Source organism: Tachypleus tridentatus, chromosome 7 (genome assembly GCF_004210375.1).
Source record: "Tachypleus tridentatus isolate NWPU-2018 chromosome 7, ASM421037v1, whole genome shotgun sequence".
Lineage (NCBI taxonomy): Eukaryota > Metazoa > Arthropoda > Merostomata > Xiphosura > Limulidae > Tachypleus > Tachypleus tridentatus.
Genome location: NC_134831.1, coordinates 194,592,204 through 194,613,385, shown reverse-complemented (window position 1 = coordinate 194,613,385; position 21,182 = coordinate 194,592,204). Strand labels below are relative to the sequence as shown.

At 35.1% G+C, this 21,182-nt stretch overlaps 2 protein-coding genes across 8 annotated transcripts in view; one reads left to right on the top strand and one right to left on the bottom strand.

The window, feature by feature from the left end:
- The window catches only part of LOC143257623 (protein still life, isoform SIF type 1-like), a 297,368-nt gene that overhangs the window by 250,794 nt on the left and 25,392 nt on the right, over positions 1-21,182 (top strand). For 5 of the 7 annotated variants that reach the window (XM_076516633.1, XM_076516638.1, XM_076516635.1 and 2 more), the window contains 8 exons: positions 1,625-1,807; positions 7,539-7,723; positions 8,283-8,370; positions 8,895-9,059; positions 10,198-10,381; positions 11,871-12,134; positions 17,987-18,117; positions 18,965-19,168. In XM_076516633.1, coding sequence (XP_076372748.1) covers positions 1,625-1,807; positions 7,539-7,723; positions 8,283-8,370; positions 8,895-9,059; positions 10,198-10,381; positions 11,871-12,134; positions 17,987-18,117; positions 18,965-19,168 — 1,404 coding nt within the window. The remainder of the gene's footprint in view (positions 1-1,624; positions 1,808-7,538; positions 7,724-8,282; positions 8,371-8,894; positions 9,060-10,197; positions 10,382-11,870; positions 12,135-17,986; positions 18,118-18,964; positions 19,169-21,182) is intronic. The other 2 variants (XM_076516637.1, XM_076516634.1) reach the window with 1 other exon arrangement.
- The window catches only part of LOC143257624 (uncharacterized), a 97,385-nt gene continuing 94,176 nt past the window's right edge, over positions 17,974-21,182 (bottom strand). Inside the window, exon 8 of the mRNA XM_076516641.1 lies at positions 17,974-18,107. The gene's annotated coding sequence lies outside the window, so the exon portion shown is untranslated. The remainder of the gene's footprint in view (positions 18,108-21,182) is intronic.

Genomic DNA, 21,182 nt, shown 5'->3' with positions numbered 1-21,182 from the left:
TTTGCCAAATCTAACCTGCAACTTGTAAGTTAATGATCATTATTGCTGTATCTTCTCTTGTCTCTTATACATTTATCTTCTACTGGTTATTATCCTCGTCATGCGAAAGTGTTGCAGTCGGATCTGTTTTTCCGTGCGTGTATCTCGAAAACTAATATCTCGATGTACATGAAAAGTGTACAGAAACTATGAAGTCGGTATGGGACAATCTTCCCCATGTTTGATCCAGATTCTGGGTCACTTTTGATCATTTTTTGTAATAGGGGAGACAAGACATTTTCGTGGTTTAGGGTTAATAAGTCTGTAAAGTGTGATTGTGCCACATTTCATGGACACATTTACGTTAATGATCCTCATCACATTACGACAAATGATAGGACTGTTGATCATTCTGAATCTGTGAAGGAATTTTCTGAGTTTTCGAAGGTGAAATTTGTTGTTATCTACTATAACAAGCTAAGTTTGTGTTTGCACCCTTCAGTCATTTGTGCCTTAAACGTTTCCACATTTCTTGATCAATCAGTGTCAAACTTGACTCAGTGATATAAGATAATATGAGGAAGGTCATAAAGTGATGGGGGTTGGATTCCCATCTCCTATTTAAATAAATGTCAATATGTCTATGTATGTGTATCTGCTCCTTCTACGTGTCCACATTTCTTGACACAGAGATACACACTGGCACGAGGAAGGTTATGGGGGATATATTCCCCTAACTTCATATCTAATTTTGAAAAAACTACCAAATCAGCATAACTTGACATAGTGGTTCAGAATAATACTAGGAAGGTTATGAGGGGATTAACCCTCCTTCTAATTTCATATTGATAGAATTCTCGAAAAAAGTACATCTTTCTTTTCAGTATTGATACCTTCATGCATGTTTATTGCGCTTTTAATGTTTATTGTGTTAAAAAACAAACAGAAGTAATTTCCTATCCTTTGTTACAAACGAGTTTTTATTCCACATCTCCAACTACTGGAGTTAGTTCAATATGTAGTCTCGAAATGAAGCGACGGGACGAGGGTATGGAATCTCTCTGTTTGATCTTGTTATTGTTTTATCATTCGTGGGGTGGAAATGGCAGGTAAACATGGTACAGCCACTTTTCGTTAACAGCAGGTTGTCCCTTTTATTGAATTACAACAGTTGTATCATTTTTATTAATAGCTGATTGTCCCTTTCATGGAATTAAGACATTGCTATTGTGTAATTTTTATTATCAGCTCCATGAAAACGGTAGTACTGTATCATAATGTGTTTTATAACAAAGCATATAGCTTCCTTTCTATGTTTCCACCCCGTTTAAAAACTAAAATTACACCTCTTTTCTGAGCACCGCTGCATATAATATTATTTATAACATCTTAAAATGTTCTTGTTTTATATATACCGTGATGTTTTGTATCAACATTTATCGAGTAATCTTCCTTATAACTAATGAGTAATGATAACCCACGTATTTTGCACCTGTCATCTTCTCTGTAACTGATGGGTAATGGTAATTCACGTATTTTACACCTGTCGTCTTCTCTATAACTTATGAGTAATGGTATCCCAGATATTTTACGATTTTCAACTTCTCAAAAACTAATCAGTCAATGAAACTTTCATATTTTTTAGGACGGAAAGATGAAACACATGGCAGAACTCCAGCTCACTGTAGTGGCCGATTCGGAAAGCAAGCAGACGTTAAACAACCAGATTACGCAGTGTGAAGAGGACTTGGAAAGAATCCATTGTGAACAGTTTCGACTTCGATGCTACATGTCGTCACTACAGAACGGAGAGTTGCCCAATCCGAAGGTGGGGTGTCTTTAAAAGATAGTTTATAACATTCTTATTTGCTGAAAGTGATATTTCATTTATTTCTGATCAAATCGTGTAATAAAACCTACAAGAAAAACATGTTTTAGTCAAAAATTTTTGGGGTTTTAAGTTTAACATGAAACTTTAGTATCCAAAAAGAAAGTTCATTCCTGACTAGTATTCTCTGAAAGGTCGATTAATAATGTATGACGTAAGTTCTATAGTGTTTGTCTTCCATACGAATTCTATGCTGTCTTGTTCATTCAACCATGTCCAGGTGGTTAAGGCATTCGACTTGTAATCTGAGGATCGCGGATTCGAATCCCCCTCGCGCCAAACATGCTCGCCCTTTCAGCCGTGGGGGCGTTATAATGTGACTGTCAATCCAACTATTCGTTGGTAAAAGAGTCGTCCAAGAGTTAGCGGTGGGTGGTGATGACTAACTGCCTTCCCTCTAGTCTTACACTGCTAAATTAGTGACGGCTAGCACAAGTAGTCCTCGTGTATATGTGCACGAAATTCAAACCAAAATCAAATCATTCAACCATAAATAAATAATTATTTAAATGGACATGTTTGTATGTTAAGAACTACAATTTACAATTTATTAATATACGGAAAGTCGATACTTACTTAAAATAAATTTAAAAAAAAAACTCGCATTTTGATTATTTGTGATAATTATTACATCGAAGATGCATTGGAGCAGGTTTTATTGCACGTAGCGCGAAAGCGAGTGCGGACGAGATGTGTTGGTTTGTCCGTTAATATCATAAATCTGAGGTTTAAAGGTGAATTTTACAGAAAAAAGAAAACTTTGCAGTCAAAAGAACTACTCATAATTAGTTTAAATTAATTTATAAAAAATATGTGCTAATAAATGAAACATAGAACTTGGTGCAGAGAGAGCTCTTTCCGAGCAGCAATCCGAACGTTTTAGTTTTTACGTTTGCCGCTAGGAAAAGTACTGTGACATAATAGTTTCCAAACAAACCGCCAACGCCAGCGCGTTGAATGTAAATAGACGTGGCCAGTGCATACGGAGAAACAGAGCCAGAGTCTGTTTTGACTTTGTGTTCTGAACAGTGTCGAGTAGCACCATACCATTACGAACCTACTCTGAACGAACCTAGAACAAATACGTTTGACACAGATCTGACAAGTTCTAGTGATGAGAACAGATCCACGAACGAGAGTAGCGGAACTGTGAGTAATACTGATAGCGTTCAGGCCGGTTGTGAGTCGGTCATACCTCCAGTAAAAGAATGGTAAGCCTATGTTATGACAACAAATATGGCCTGTATTATTTCACGTGCAATTTTAAGCATCTCGAAACCTTTCTGGTGTTTATAAATTATTAGTATTAGAGACTGGGTTTCATTTGTTTATACTTTGCCGACTATGGTAACTAATACTCGGCTCTTCTACAATCACTGTACCGGGTATTTATGACTCGTAACAAAATTAATTTCAATTATACGCCATAATTCTGTTTATAAAATCAAACTAGATGTAGCAGTCTGACTAGTTAATTTATACTCTATTTGGGACATATTTGTTCACTGTCTAGACTAGAAAATCAAGGTTTCACTGACTTTCAGGTGCCACAAATGCAAAACACGCTCATGAATGTGAAGTGTGTATGTCAAGTTACATTCTTCAAAAACTTCTACTTTTTAAATTATTATATTATACTAGTTATTCTTTATCGCTTTATTCTGCACACACACCTTTAAGTTGGATCTTTTCGTGATGGCAAGGGATGGCTTCAGAGGGATGGAACCTGTACGCTGCAGACTGAGATCAGTCCTCAGCTCTACATAAGGAAAGATGGTGGGGACGATCCTGGCTACTGCCGATGGTTTTTCAGTCTCAACCTTCCTTGCTTGAAACCTACGGAATCCAAAACAGTGAGATCCGACACAAAACATGAGTGTTTAAAGTGATCTTGACAAAGCTTTGTGAAGGAGTCCAGTTCTTCCTATTGACCATCCGCACCAACTGTCGCCATCTTGCCAGTTCCTCTCCTTTGCCCGATGCCGAACCGTTTTTACAACAATAAGCAATGCAGTAAACTATGTTATCATAAAACGAATATAAAGTAGCAATATCAAGACAAAAAATAGTCTTACAAAGTATGTAATCCGAAAAACGCACCGATAAATTTACATAAAACACCAGCACTGAAAGGAACACAATGGTCGGTGTGCAATGAAGCGTGTTTGGCAACTATTACGTCATAGTTGTAAAACATCACGGAAACAGCCGAACGACCGAGAGGAACTTCAGTTCGAGGACCCGCATACATTGTTTCATTTTTTACTCAAAAACTAAAGTGTTTAAAAATATGGCAACCACACAGGAATTATACCTAACCAAAGTACAGTTTCTAAGGCAATTATTAAATTTGTTGAAAATTCACCTTTAACCGTCACATATCGACAAGATTTGGGTAACTACGAAACTCGCTAAAGCCGTATGACCAAGCATTTACACACCGGACGAGCGAGTCGGAGTATCGTAGCTGCTATAATAAACAGTTCACAAACTGGAGGGCGCGACACGTTAACAAATTGACTGGTGTAAGAGTAAAACAACGAACATGAGATACAAAAATGAAACTGACATAAAACAGAGTAAAATAATTAATGGTCAAAGTTTACATAATGTATAATATTCCAGTATTGTAAGCTAATTCATGACTAGTTTTAAGATCATGTCATGACAGTCAACATTTAGTTAACGAGCTACGTGTGAAAGTGGTCCACCAGTGTGTATATACATATAATTTAGGTTCTAGTTTACAGGGTATAACTTAAGTTAGTAAATAGTAAAGCTTTAGGTACAATGTACTCTAAAGTTTAATATGCTGAAGGTTTGGTCTACAGGGTACAATTTAAGTTAGTTTAAAGGTATAGCTATAGTTGTTATATGCCCTGAAGATTAATATATTAAGTAATTAAATTCACGCTTCCGCAAATGGTAGATTACGAAGTTATTTTCTGAATGTAACGTATTAATGTAAACCATTTGTGTGTTTATATATATATATTACTTCTTAATCTAAACTTGTTGTTAGGCATACTATAACAATTGTCTTTAAGAGACATTGTTGAAAAACGGTAATTTTTCAGGTTATGTATAATTTTTTTGTCATGAGAAGCGGTTGGGGTCGGTGTAAGTTAGTAGAATTAACTTTCGGTCCTATCGTTAAAATTGTATCTTAACATATATCTTGTGTAGTTCTGTGAATATACAAGTTTCTATTACCAGAATGAATAACAGTTCTTATTTTTCGGCACGTGGTTGCCCTCCCGCCATTCTTTTTTGTCCTGTTTAAAATGCGGCAGGATGTGTATATTATATCCACGTACATTTTGCTGTTGATTCAAAATATCGGAAAGTTACGTATTTCTAAAAAATAAAAACTGAAAGGCTTATTGAATTTCTTGTTTTTGGTGTGTCTGTCTGTTGTCGTTTCATTTTCGATTTGACGCTAGAGTTTTAAGTTAAAATACTTTATTTGAAACCAATAATTCATCAGCTATCACTAATAATGTACATTTCAGTTTTAAATGAAAATGTCTTATTTTGTTAAAAACTGAAGTCTGATGTTGACGGGTGAACACTAGCAAAACTTGAGTTTTCAACTTTCTTAAACAAACCAGTCGTTTAACCGAACAGAATATATTAAATCGTCTCGTAACATTTAGTTGTTAAGGGAAAGAAAAATAGTGTTGGCTGGGTATGGTATTGTTACTTTGTATTATCAAACGGTAATCTTATGAATGATTGTGAGGAATCCGTTTTTGAAATTTTGAAATTCATTTTAAATCTCTAGGAATCAGTTTTCTAGTTGCCTCAGTTGTTTTTGCGCATCATAAAAGAAACATTATTGCAAAAATAAGAATATTAACAGCGTTATTATTACGATATTTGCTCATTGGCAGTAAGAAAAGAAACTGAAATTCATTCACTATTTCGCAATATTCCAATTATTACACCTGGTTTAGCTGTATGTATGTCACAAATATAAGGATTACATGATAGTTTTGAATTTCGTGCAAAGCTACACGAGGGCTATCTGCGCTAGTCGTTATTATTTTAGCAGTGTAAGACCAGATAGAAGGCAGGTTGTCACTACCATTCACCGCCAATTCTTGGTCATTCCCTTATACCAAACAAAAATGAGATTAACTGTAATATTATAACGCCTCCACAGCTGAAAGGACGAGCATGTTTGGTGTGACGGGGATTTGAACCCGCTACCCTCAGATTACGAGTCAAGTTCTATAACCACCTGGCCACGCCGGACAGTTGAACTGAATGATAATTCGTCCAGAAATAGAAGCAGCAGTATAGAATTCCACCATTTTGTTCAGTAGCTTGACGGTAGCTAAGATCGATTGTCGAAATTTGCTAGTTCCTTATGCTCCAGGATAGAGTAAAAATATCTGGACCGACTTGAACAGTTGGTTTTATAGCAGAAAGTGTTTGGGATGTTACATAACAGAATGTGTACATATACACTCGCCTCTGTTGCTGCTCGTTCAATTTGAGTTACAACAAAGGAACTGAGCACGGCCTAGTGGGTAGATTTCTGAACTGTGGATCCGAGGACACATGGTTCGCGTTCCCTTACGCAGAAACAAACATCTCGCTCCGTACTTTGTAATCGTGGATGCATTATAAGAGTAAGAGTCAAATCACACTATTCAGTTAGCGCTTACCCAGGAGAGTTGGCGTTGTTTACTGGCGACATTTTATTTGTTCCACTAGTACAGAATCTGTGCGATCTGTACAAATATCCGAAATAAACTGAAAATGAAAACATAGTTTTGTGAATTTAACATGTAAAGAAAACACCGTGAAAGATCAACTCACATTTAATGATTGACCGACATATATACCTGTTGTTTTTTGTACTACCAGAAGGTCGGGTAAAATACTGAGTTTTGTTAAGTTTATTTAATCTCCAAGTAGATGAGTGCGTGAAAAAGAATTATTAGACCCACCACTCGAGGACAGGAACAAGGTTTTGAATCCTGTTCTCGGATATCATTTATATATTTCTATACGTGTAACCTACTGTTACTTCCAAAGAAATGTTTGTACGCTATTGGCCCAGCATGGCCAGGTTATGAGGTTGCTCAACTCGTAATCTGATGGTTACGAGTTCGAATCCCCGTCACATCAAACATTCTCACCCTTTCAGCGGTGGGGCGTTATAACGTGAGGTAAATCCCACTATTCGTTGGTAAAAGAGCAGCCCAAGAGCTGACGGTGGATGATGATGACTAGCTACCTTCCCTCTAGCATTACACTGCTAAATTAGGGACGGCTAGTGCAGATAGCCCTTCTGTAACTTTGTTCGAATTTCAAAATAAAAACAGACTGAATGCAGTCGGGAAGGTGACTGACAGGAAAGCTGAAGATAACACATGTTGGTTTTAATGAGCAGCATTAATCACGATTTATCTGGAAAATATGAAACTGTTAAGACACTGAATCACATTTATTATGTTTCATTAAATTCCTTGAGCCCAAAGGGTTTGGAGAATTACAGAGATCACAAGTCAAATTCATGTGTATCAACTGAGTTACACTCCCGTAGTTACATCTTTCTGTTACGTTTTCTTGTAATAATTTTAATGTTTATATTATTTTGAGCATGTTATATATGGTGGAAGATTTACGGTTAAATTTTTTATTAACTTTTTTGTCATAGAACTTGCTCACCTATGTTTCTAAGACAACCAAAGCGACACTGAACAACTTAGGGGTGTTTACGGTTTCTTCCTTTCACGCTTACATATGCGCCCGGAGTCCATCACTCCTGACGAACCTCCTAGCTGGTAGAGGTGCCACCAAGAGGAGAGCTCGTGGACTATTATCAAGGTCAAACAGTGGAAGGTAATTAAAACCAACCTAGAGTTACGATAATTCTTAGAATGATAGCATACAGTCACTACTTTTCAGTGTGTATATATCCTAAACTAACTTCCGCCATATTTAATTTCTGTGGTAGTGCTTTAAAATTAAAGGGATTAGCTTTCTTCGCAAAACTAGTTTAAAGAAAATTATCAATTTAAACACAAGAAAAAGCAGTTTAATCATGTGCAGATGGCGTTCCAGTATGACGCCTTTACTCAATGTTCTGTAACGAAATTATTCATGCTTCCGTCAAGTAAAGTTGTAACAACTTCTTACTACAGACCACTGTTAACTGTCATTAATTTTTAAGGATTGAAATCATGAAATAAAAATTAATGTATCAGTACTTCCTACAGGTAAACAATGAATAAAGTAGCATTACGTCCCAACAATTAGTGTCATAAACTAATGGTTAAAATTACCCCTCTTCAGTTCATCAAATCACTTCAAGGTAGAAATTATAATTCAGTTCAGATATTATAATTTTGTAAACAGTATGTCGTTTAATCCCGCTAATCAACTAGTTTCTTCACGGTAGGCGATCACTCAGCTTATCATTCTCAACACAGAGTAGCTTCGATCAACCCACAGATACTTCCATCAGCATCAAACTCCCGGATGGTGAGGTAAGCGTTAGTCAAAACTCAGTTGATTGTGATTTTGCTGTGTGTATCTTTATAAGATTTTAATGGGCCTGCAGATCATCCTGTGAGCAGTATGCGTAAGGAGAATGGTAATAAAATACATCTCAGATAAGATAGTTTCTTAACGTACGTCTTCATGGAGGTTCCTGCACTAAACGCATAATAAAATAATTTTTTTATGTAAATTATAAAGACCTGAAGTTGCCGAATAATTGGCGGCATAGTCGTTGTTGTTATTGTTTGTGGTATATCCCTCAGACCACTTCGGCCAGTATATCAATTTAACGCTCTGCATAAACCGGGTTTCGATACCCATCACGAGCACAGCAAAAATAGCCGTAGTGTAGTTTTGCGTTTAAAAACAACCAAACCCAAACACTCTCTTCGCTTCTTATATCAATCAAGTCATTCTATAAGTACAAACACGGCTATTTTCAGCCCTAAATCTACATCTTTGTTTCCAGGCTTTTGTGGTATGTAAGTGTAACTTTTTTGTTTTTATATAGAATGTCAATGTTGGTGTTCGAAATAACATGACAGTTGAGGAAGTGCTCTGGAGTGCTTGTAGCAAGAAACAGCTTTCCCCGAATGACCACTTCCTTAGGGCAAAAAGGAGGAAGGACATGGAGGAATATTACGTTCCTTCAAGGCACGAGACAGTGGAAGGTCTAGTAAGTTAACCTTTGTTGTTGTACGTGATAACAAATTATAAACTATAAAGTCTAACAAGTTTACTGGTGTATGTTTGATAGAGGGTTATATTCAGTGGCGTATTTAAGAGGGGCTAGAGGGGGCTCAGCCTCAGGTCCCATGGTCTTAATAAGGGCTCACTGATAATTTTATCCGCCACTTGTTATACTATAATATCTGGTAAGTTAACTGTTGGAAAAATATTTGGAAATGTTTGGAAAACATTTGTTTGGAACATGTTTGGAAAAATATTACGTAAGCCTTTATCACATTTCACATTTCTTTTGAAAAAACATAAAATTTTACGAAGCTTACATCATAATTAAGGTTTTGAAATGTTTTGTCTTATGCCTAAAGTTTTATTTGAATGTGTTTCTCGAATAATTTTCAAAATTATTTGTGAGTTTATTGTTTTGTCAAGTATCTAAAGACGCTTCCAATTATATCAGTTATCACACCTGTAAATGTGTCTTTTCCGCCGAGCTGTAATGACCTAAGAGAAAATTGTTCCAAACACTTTGATTAAATATGTTTTGAATACAAAGCAATTTCTAACACTGTTTCATAAACTTCAACGTTGTATATGGTGTTCCTCTGTTCAAAGTTGTGATATCAATAGGCTTATGGAAGTATTTAATTTATAGAAGTTATATTCGTTTCTTGCTTTTATTGACAATGCAAACTTGTTTTTTTTACTTGCTTTTCTTTCCATATATATATATATATATATGTGTGTGTGTGTCTGTGTGTGTGTGTTTATGTTGAGTCTCTTGTAATATTTAAAATTTCTTTTTGTATTCCTCGGAGCCACTAAATTTCGTTGAAAACCAAAGTTTAGTTCTTATTGCTCCCGCATGTAGAAATTAAACAAATTTTTTGTTTGTTTGTTTTTGCTATGCCGTATAATCACCTGATGGCAATTTTTACCATTAATTAAATATGACTAACTATGAAGTAATTAAAATTGTTGTTTCGTTTCATGTGAATTTCTTAGTCGGTAATAAATTATTCAGAAATTGGAAAAACAAACATCTATCTGGGGAGAACTGTAACAATAACATCTACTTAATTAGTGCATTGCTAAGTTCACCAGGTTCCAAACGTTTGTTCATTTCTCAGCAAGGATATGAGGCCCTGGAGGTTTGTGTCAAAATTCTCTACCAGGTTGATCTGACCAGAACCACTCTGGACCAGTTGTTTGGGTTCAGCGTGGAGGCCGAACTAGTGGAGAATGCTGACCACCAGGACGAGCTGTGTGTCTACGTGAGCAGAGTTGAGGAAGGAAGTTTGGCTAGTGAACAAGGTAAGAACGCGTTTCACTCTTATTTCATATGTTCTGTTACGTCAACTGGAAAATATTTATAGGGAAGAACCAATAACAGTTAACAATGTTGCTAATACACCCAACAAATGTAACAACAGTATATTCTTTCATGACAGTTAACAATGTTGCTGATACACCCAACAGAAATAAAATCTATGTTCATTCATGACAGTTTACAATGTTGCTAATAAATCCAACAGAAAGAACAACCTATGTTCATTCGTGACAGTTTACAATGTTGCTAATACACCCAACAGAAATAACAATCTATGTTCATTCGTGACAGTTTACAATGTTGCTAATACACCCAACAGAAATAACAACCTATGTACATTCGTGACAGTTAATAATGTTGCTAATACACACAACAGAAATAACAACCTATGTTCATTCATGACAGTTAACAATGTTACTAGTACACCCAACAGAAATAACAACCTATGTTCATTCATGACAATAAATAATGCTGCTAATACACCCAACAGAACTGTTTATTTCTAGTTTATTAACGTTAATTTTACCTATTTACGTATTTAACGGATTTCCGAAACCTTTAACCAACAAATTGAAATGTTTTCCAAAAATTATCATAGGTCGAAGTAATGTTACGTACTGAAGTATACACAGTTGAAAATGAATATTTTACCTGCAATGGGAGACAAATTCCACGTAACATTTGTTTTCAACATAAAAACGAAATAAACAATACATTGTCATAAAAATAACATAATATTAAAAACGTATACATCTATATATATATGCAATAACCGTAATGTTTAAGACATAAACAAAACACATTAAAATTAAATAAAATACGTTGCATATTTTTAAAAAATGATCCTAGGGTACAAGCTACAACATGGGATTGTAAAATGTATCCTAGGTTTTGGAGGTGACTGAAGAAGTAGCCCCCACATTGCGGTGAGGATACACCGTCTATGTACATATATATACATGCTAAAATGAGACAAAATTATTTTATGGCGCGTCTTTGAAAGTACGGTTACAAATATTTAATCATCCACCGCCCCTACCAAAACAATATATATTAGACTCTAAAGAAATTTAGTTTAACCTATTTTCTTTTACTTCAACCATCAGAAAGAACCAACCTCGCAAAATCCCCTAACAAATTGGATGTTTTGCTAGATTTATCACGAATAAGTGTTATGCCAACCACGAGAAATCATTTTTCTATTTATGTATTTAATAAATGCAAATGTTTTTGTGAAGAAATTGATTGTGGCGTTCGCATTTCTCTGGAGTTAATGAAACCCAACGAAGTGCATTGTGGTTAAAAACATTAAAAAATAGTACTGTAGATTAAAAATCGAAATTATTTATTCAAAGAGTTTGCACAACCATGAAATGTACAAAATGGAATTCGAAATATTAATACGTAGTACAATGTAATAAATTTAAAAATGAAATCTTTCTTACACATGCTGATTTATATATGTCTCGTTAGGTTTAATGAGGAAGGATGAAATTATGGTCATCAATGGGGCCATAGTTAGTGACCTGGACATGATGTATATCGAAAGTGTCCTACAAGAAGAGACGTCACTTTGCATGATGATGAGGTCTACCAGAACGGAACCGCCGGACCTCGCCAGTGTCATGCGCACTACGGATGACTACATCGAGTCACTCGTGTGTCCCCCGCCACCTAGCGACAGTGCTTTGAGTGAAGAGATGATTGGAAAGCTTATCGTTCCTTCTCCACTCTGGGGTAATGTTAGAAACTATTTATATATTTAATTAAAGGAAATTTGGTCATAGGTGTCGTAGGTGCACACTTACACCATAAACATCCTTCCCTCCCTCACCCTCCGTAATCCCGAAACCAAAAATAATTTGTTAAAAAAATGTGAATTTCGATATCTGTAAATAACATTGATTATAGAATAAAGTAAAGATAAGTTTACGTATTTTTATTCTGAAAATTGGCACTGGTTACCATACTTTATCTAATACGGAATTAAATTTTTCAGTGGCCAACATGGTTTCACTAAGGGAAAATCTTGCCTTACAAATGTTTTGACATCCTTTAAAAATGGTACTGTTTATGTGAATGAGTATTTGGTATATCTGGATTTTAAGAAAGCATTTGATAAGGTGCCATATAAAAGACTTGTAAAAAAGAAAATTCTCTATATATATTATAAGTTAACAAACTGGATAGAAGAGTGGCTAGATGAAAGAAAGCAGAGGATTGTTATAAAGAGTTCAGTCAAACTGGATTGATGTTACAAGTCAGATACCTTAGGCTAAGTCTTTGGACCTTTGCTCTTTTTTATTTACATTGATAACATAGATGAAGGAATAGTCAATAAGTTACTTAAATTTACAGATGATATCAAAGTCTTGGGTGTTGCTAGCTATGAAGAGGACGTTGCTGATTTACAAAAGGATTCAATCATTTAATGAGCTGAACAAATAAATGCCAGATAGGTTATAATTATAATAAATGTAAGATAGTGCATGTGGGTTATCATACTTTTAATTATAAGCATAATCTGGATGTGAATAACTTTAACATGATGTTATGAAAGAACTTTAATATTGTATCTACAGAAATATTGAGTACAAGTTTAAAGAGGTTATAGTTTCATGATGAAGAGAAACTCCCTTGAAGTAAAAATGTATCTCAATATGGCTGGTATGGGTATTAAAACTTTTATTAAAATAAAATAGAAAAGGTTGAAACGTTGTTCTCCACTTTATTTTAACAAAAATGTTAATACCCATACCAGCTGTCGTGAGATACAGGTTATAATTGCCTTGTTCAGGTCACTAGTAAGGCCAAATTTAAAGTACTGTGTTCATTCTTGGACTCCTTACCTTAGAAAAATATTGAATTGTTGAAAAGGGTTCAGAGAATAATTACTAGACTGAGGCCCGGCATGGACAGGTGGTTGAGGCACTCGACTCGTAATCCGAAGGTTGCGGGTTCGAATGCCCGTCACACCAAACATGCTCGCCCTTTCAGCCATATGGGGCATTATAATATGAATATCAATCCCATATATGCAAAAACGGCTCCTTTGGGTTGAGAAAATATTTTACATAGAAGAGCGAACAACGTTTCGACCTTCTTCGGTCATCATCAGGTTCACAAAGAATTTTTTCAATCACATTAACTCTATACATCCCAACATTAACTTCACATGTGAACAGGAAGAAAACAATCAAATATCATTTCTTAACCTCAAAATTACAAGAACTGACACACAATTCAAAACAGAAATCCACCGAAAAATCACCCATACTGGACTATACATTCCTTGGGACTCAGCACATGAAACAAAACAAAAACTCAACATACTAAGAAACCAAATAAACACAGCCATAAAACTATGCTCACCAGATAAAATTAACGATGAATTAGACAAAATAAAACAATACTTCATCAACATCAATAAGTTTCCTCCACAAACCGTAGAAAACATTATACGCACACATCTAGACAGAAAGCAAAATCAACCAACTAAAGTAAATACATCTCACGAATGAAAAATCACGAAACCATATACTGCTGCATACCATGCATTCCTGACATCAGCAGACAAATAAACAACATTTGACAAAAACTAGTAACAAAATATGACATTCCAGTTAATACCACATTTATTCAAAAACCAAGCACAAAACTGAGGTCTATACTATGTAAAAACTACACTGACAAACACCACACCAACATTATTTATAAAATACAATGTTATAACTGCCACGACTTCTATATTGGAGGAACAAGTAGAAAAATGGAAACCAGATTCAAAGAACATAAAAAGTCACCTTCACACGTTTTCGAACACTGAAAGTCAAATAAACACAACATAACCATAGAAAACACTCAAATACTAAATAAAGAAACAAACATAAACAAACGCAAAATTAAAGAAGCCTTACTTATACAACAACTTAAACCCAAAATAAACCAATACAAAGAAACGCCTTTATACCTATATTAATATAATAAAATAAATAAAATTGTATATTCAAACATCTAACACCGCCCTCTACATTCCGACACTCGGTTACATAACCCCTTCCAAACGTGGTCAGCTTCCGGTCAGTTACATCTTTCTTTGTGAACCTGACGATGACCGAAGAAGGTCGAAACGTTGTTCGCTCTTCTATGTAAAATATTTTCTCAACCCAAACGAGCCGTTTTTGCATATATATTTCTCAACAAGTGGGTTTTCTCGAAATCACTGATTAATATCAATCTCACTATTCGTTGGTAAAAGAGCAGCCCAAGAGTTGGCAGTGGGTTGTGATGACTAGCTGCCTTTCCTCTTGTTTTACACTGCTAAATTAGGGACGGCTGGCGCAGATAGCCCTCGTGTAGCTTTGTGTAATCCGTACAAGTATATATTTTAACAAATATTTTCTTCATTCATTTTCAGTTCCAATATTTTGTTCATTCACACTGAATTCATTGTTATTCATATTTATGAATATTAGAAAAATAAATGTGAAATCAGTCTACCATTCCATTTATCACTGGTCACTCAATTATTGCTGCTTGAGACATTCTAACCTCATCTGTGATCGAGAAAATTGTAAATAGAAAGAATAAGGCTGAGCTCCATACAGTTGGCTTTACATTTATTTATTTTTACTATTTTAAACAACGTTTCGGCTCAGTAATTCACAATAATAAATTATTAGCGTCAATGATGCATATTTATGAAATTCCTATATAAATATAGGATCAGTTTGTGAGTAAAATGCATCTCAAAATATCGTACAAACATTTATGTTTGTTAATAACGCAATTATCAGTAAATAGCTTAGTAATTTTTATAAATTAAGCAACTAAATTTGGTAATTTATTGACTTTAAAAAATATATCAAACATTTAGACTAACAGGAACCATTGAACAAATCTCAAACTATTGCGTTGTCATAACAAAGCCCAGCATGGCCAGGTGGTTAGGGCGCTCGACTCATAATCTGAGGTCGCGGTTTCGAATCCTCGGTGCACCAAACATGCTCGCCCTTTAAGCTGGGGTTGTTATAATGTGTACGGTCAATCCCACTATTCGTTGGTAAAAGAGTAGCCCAAGAGTTGGCGGTGGGTGGTAATGACTAGCTACCTTCCCTCTAGTCTTACACTACTAAATTAGACATGGCTAGCACATTTCGCCCTCGTGTGGCTTTGCGCGAAATTCAAAAACAAAACAAAGAAACAGTAGAATGGTGCCTGAGATGGAGAGGTTGTTATTCAAAAAGGTGCTGAAATCTCTCAAACTGTTTTCTCTTGAAAAAAGAGAAGTTAGGGGAGGATCTGATTGAGGCTTTTTAAGATTGTGAAGGGCATTAATAGTGTTGATGCATCATCTCTTGTTTGTATTTAACAGTGAGAACTGCATAACAATGAAGAATGCAAATATAAATTTTGGTAAGGTAGAAATCATCTTCAGCTGAGACAGTTTTATTTTTCTTGGCAATTGGAATGGGATTCCTTCAGGTGTTGTAGAGGCAGTAAATTTAAATGAGTTTAAGAAAAACCTTTACAACTATATGAATAATAAGGGCTGAATTTAAGATTTTTCATGTACATCTTTTTATTATTTTAATATAGCTTAGAGTACGGAACAGCCGAGATGGACTAATTTAGCTTCTTCGTACTTTATTCAAATAGTTACAAATACTGGCTGATTTTTGGCTGAAGTGAAAAGGTTGTGTGTGTGTCGTAATACTGAAACCAGGTTTAAACATTGTTGATCACCACATAGAAAAACAAACAAACACAAGTCTCACTTTTCCTAGACACGTGTAATGATGGAGGCTATATTTTCATTGCAAGTTTCAAATTATTAACGACATCTAAAGGTTTGGTTCCAGTTGATATTTCGTTAGTTATAAACCAAGCACGTTTTTAGTTGTTTGTTGTTGTTTTTAAATATTTGAAATTAATTCGAATTCTTCTCTAGAAGTAAATTTTAGATAATAACTAAAAGTATGTTTGTTTTTTAATTTCGCACAAAGCTACTCGATGGCTATCTGTGCTAGCCGTCCCTAATTTAGCAGTGTAAGACTAGAGGGAAGGCAGCTAGTCATCACCACCCACCGCCAACTTTTAGACTACTCTTTTACCAACGAATAGTGAGATTGACCGTCACATTATAACGCCCCCACGGCTGAAAGGGCGAGCATGTTTGGCGCGACGGGGATGCGAACCTGCGACCCTCAGATTACGAGTCGCACGCCTTAACGCGCTTGGCCATGCCGGGCCTAACTAAAAGTAACTTTAAATTATTTGCGCCAATTCTATTTAAGAAACTGACTAGAATTTTTCCGTGTCATAAATTAAAAATAATGAAGAAATTATAAGAATGTATACCGTATCTGGTATCGACATTTTCGGATGTAATCCCAATAGTGTCTCATGAAATTTGATCAGCTTAGGAGATTTGAGTTAGCCCTACAATCAGGGGAAAATATTTTCATAAGTATAAAGTTAATTTAAAAAAAGATTCATATTAATTTTAACTTATTATAATCAGTAAGGTTTGATTAAATCAATTATAAAGAATTATTAAGAACGTAGTTATTTATTTACAGTACATTTTTAGTACAAGTTCGTTTCATATAAAATGGCCGATTGTATAGGTAAAATTAAAACGCTATATTTTTAACAAACACCAAATTTATTAATCAAAATATGCTCCATTTACTGCAACGCTTTTCTCCAAACGGGATGCTAATGAAAATATCCCATCTCTATATAAAATTCCGTTGTTTTGGAAACAATAAACCTTTCAAAAGCTTCAACTATAGTCTCCTGATTCCTAAATGTTTTGTTCCGGAAAAACAGCTTCAATTGCCGGAAAAGGTGATAATGAGTTGGAGATAGATCAGGCGAACATGGTGGATACTCCAACATTTTATATTTCAATTCTCTCAACTTGGAAATAGTGATTTGTGAGGTTCAGTGTCTGGCGTTATCTTGCAATAGAATCGGTCCATGCCTGTTGTTCACCAGTGATGGCTGTTTGGTGGTTAATTTTCGATGTATTTTATCAGTTTGGTCAGTAAGATAGAGCTGTAATTGTTTCACCTGGTTGCAGAAAGGATTAATGGACAAAAAAACACAAAAAAAAACAATTTTAATACAACTTGGCATGACAGACAAATGAAAAGCACAGCATTCATATCAATACAGAATAGCATATAGTGTCAAATTTCTGTATCCAACTTATCCTAATCGCAGTCACTCTTCAACTAAGCGAAAGTTGACCATTTCATATAAAATGACCTAATGATAAATTGATACTAAACAGAACTTGGAAGCTTTAGTTTCTTGTTATTATGACTAGTTATAAAATTTGTTTGAAACAACCTTTTAATCAATAATATCTTGACAAGTACTCAGAATAAATTATCAGTGTAAACTCCTATTTAAAAAAAAAAAAAGACTATTAAACTTCCTACTGATCTGTCTTAACTTGTTAAACCAAATTTTACTTAGAATAAACATATGCCTCTGTTTCAAACCTCTATTATAATTAACACCATTTTAAATCTGTTTCTTATCCTCTGAAAGTAATAGGAATCGTTTCTCATCTCTAGGATCTCAGGAACGATCTCCTGAAACTTCAGGTCGGCCCACTCCTTCTCCTGTGCCGAACCAAGAGAGCACTTCCTTATCTACTGAACAAATAGAGAGCCTTCTCCAGGTGATAGAAGATTCCTGTAAAAAGGTGAATAGCACAAAATTATTTTTAAAGAAAAGTTTTAGCAATCTAAAAATAGAAGAACTGTAAAAATAATGTATTTTGTTATATTGTGAAAATGGGAAATTGCCATTAACGAGTCGATAAATACTGTTAAGTAAGAGCTTTTATTGTGTTTATTCTCATCAAATCGATAAAGCAACTCGTGGCATGTGTGCTATTAGTTCTGATTGCTGCCACTATTGCGGCCCAAGACACTCTTGCTCGTTAGTGAGAAATTTGTTAATGTTGGCCAGTGATTTATCAAAACGTACTCTCTTTGTATGAAAGCTGCGAGAAAGGGGTGAGGGTGCCACTTTTTTGTTGGAAAATTTTATTTGAAGTTTTGGAATTGTAAAAAAAAATAAAAGAAATAAAAGATCGGTGAAATTAAAACTGAACTTAATTATTTGAAGGCCTAAAGATGGAATGTTCTTTAAAATTAGTGTTGCCGAGATGTGCGACAGTCGAAACATTAAATGAAAACTGTTAAAATTTAAAACGCTTAAAACACAAGGCAAGTATTATGCGTGGTTTCTGATAGGCCTAAAGTAAAACTATAATGTTTAGTCGTGTTAACAGTTATAACTTGTGTTTCTTGCTTTCTTCATAGGCCTCCTTTTTTTCGTTTTGTTTTAGTACGAGAATTTCATGGAATGTATGTATATATAATTTCTTTTTTCACAACTGGAAAATTCCGTTGAAATAGACCGGCAAAATCAGTTGTTTAAGTTTTACCAAAGAACGATAATTTGATATTAACGCAACAATGATGTTAAAGGCCTAGTGGCACCGGCGCCCCACATTGACAAACTTTCTCGCTGAATAACTATAGCCCACCCTGTCGTCCCAGACTGCAGAACAGGTGACGGAGTACTGCCGAACACCGTTGGAAAGGCGACGCTCGAGCCTAGAAGGCAGCACCGGCAGTAGCACTTCCTCTAACCTACCGTTTGTCCATAGTCGACAAATGCCCGATGCTGAAAAACTTCGAAAGGTTATTATGGAACTTATCGAAACTGAGAGGACCTATGTTCGGGTGAGTTTATTTATCGTAACACATACGTTTGTCTCAGTGGCTTAAAAGCGTTAAATCATTACAACTGAGCATGATGATACGACACCGTTTCCATGGCTACCATGAAGATGGTTGGTGATGTTGAAGAAAGAAATAATAAACACTAGGCTCACAATAATATGATTATTGCATAATTTCTATTGGCGGATTAACAACTTTCAGGTCCTTTCAGTAATATTCCAAATCATATTCGGTTATCACAATGTTGCCCTCTTGTATATAACATTGGTGGTCATAAATAATTTGTTTTTCTGGCATTTTTAATAACGTCCCTCCCTCCAAGTAAAAGGGACTATAAACTCTATAGCATGTACAGAATGCATAATATTTTTAAATTTAATATTACAGTTGTTTCAGTATATGTTATTTCTTTATTAATACAATTTTAGAAATATAAAAATATATGTTTTTTGAAATGTAGTTAAGCCTGATTAGAAAGCACAAAGAACATCGTTAATTAGCACATTAATTAAGATTTTATTGAACTCAGAGAAGAAAACAAGTAATAACTAATTGTTTCGTAAAGAAAGTGGAAATATTTTTTTATTCTGAACGATCAAAACAAAATATGTAAGAAAATCGAAACCTAAAATCTTGTGTTGGAAGAAACACTGAATAAAACGAATTTTATGAAATATCTAAAAGATAACATCAGAAGTGGAAGAAAAACATTTTGTAATAAGCATCTTCATGTATTGTCTGAAAACCAGAAATCATGTATTTCGTAAAAATTTTAAACAAATTGTCCTGTATTAGGCAACACAGATCTTGCAAACACTTAGTTCTAATGATCTAATCGTTAAGATCCATCACTTCCGGATAATTCATGTAAGAAAACAGTAAATTAAATATAAAAAAAATCTGCGATATGAAACAGTAGAAAGATGACTATATTTAAATAAGTGGGTAAGATTTGAAGTTAAGAATTGCTTATTCGATTGAAAGAAGTACTTTCTGTGTCTGTTAAACAAACCGACTTAGCATATTGGTTTATTAGTTGAAAACTGTCATTCTGTGTACACCACAGGAACTGTTAAATGTTGATGTTATACTTTAGGGCAATAGGAAGAAGTAAGGTCAGTCGAGTCATAGCCTGACCACATTTTTCATGGTATGTATAGCTACAACTTACGTATTAAAACTTGCTTCTTTTAATTTTCGTTTTCTGTATGCAGTATTTGCATTTAAAGTAGCTCAAGATCCAATCTCGTAGCATTAACTTTTCAAATATTCTGGGGGACGTACCCCCAAACCCCTTTAGAAATGATATAATTTGCATGTTGTATTGTGCTTTTTACACATAGTTTAACTGTGGCAAGGCCCGGCATGGCCAAGCGCGTTAAGGCGTGCGACTCGTAATCTGAGGGTCGCGGGTTAGCATCCGCGTCGCGCCAAACATGCTCGCCCTCCCAGCCGTGGGGGCGTTATAACGTGACGGTCAATCCCACTATTCGTTGGTAAAAGAGTAGCCCAAGAGTTGGCGGTGGGTGGTGATGACTAGCTGCCTTCCCTCTAGTCTTACACTGCTAAAATAGGAACGGCTAGCACAAATAGCTCTCGAGTAGCTTTGTGCGAAATTCCAAAAAACAAACAAAACAAACTGTGGCAAAGGCCCGACCACTCCATAATTGATCCCCTCGGCAATATGCATAGTTTCTCCAGAATAATCAACAGAAGCTACATAAACTTCACCTGGTGAACAAAGGAAACGTGAATTACAAGATAAGAATCGGTTGATGAACAAAGAATCCACTTACTTTCAGTTGCTCTCCATTACCATAAAAACAAGTCAGTCGTTGGATTAAACAAAATGTTTTTTGCTATTAGGGAAAAAAGGTATTTTCAGTCGTTGTATGAAAAAAAAGTATTTCTTAATTATAGAGGAACAAATTACCTTCAGTAACAATACAAAAACAAGTCTTCAAGGGCTAATATGGACCGAGAGTTCGGCTCTTGGCATGGCCTGTCTTGGTGA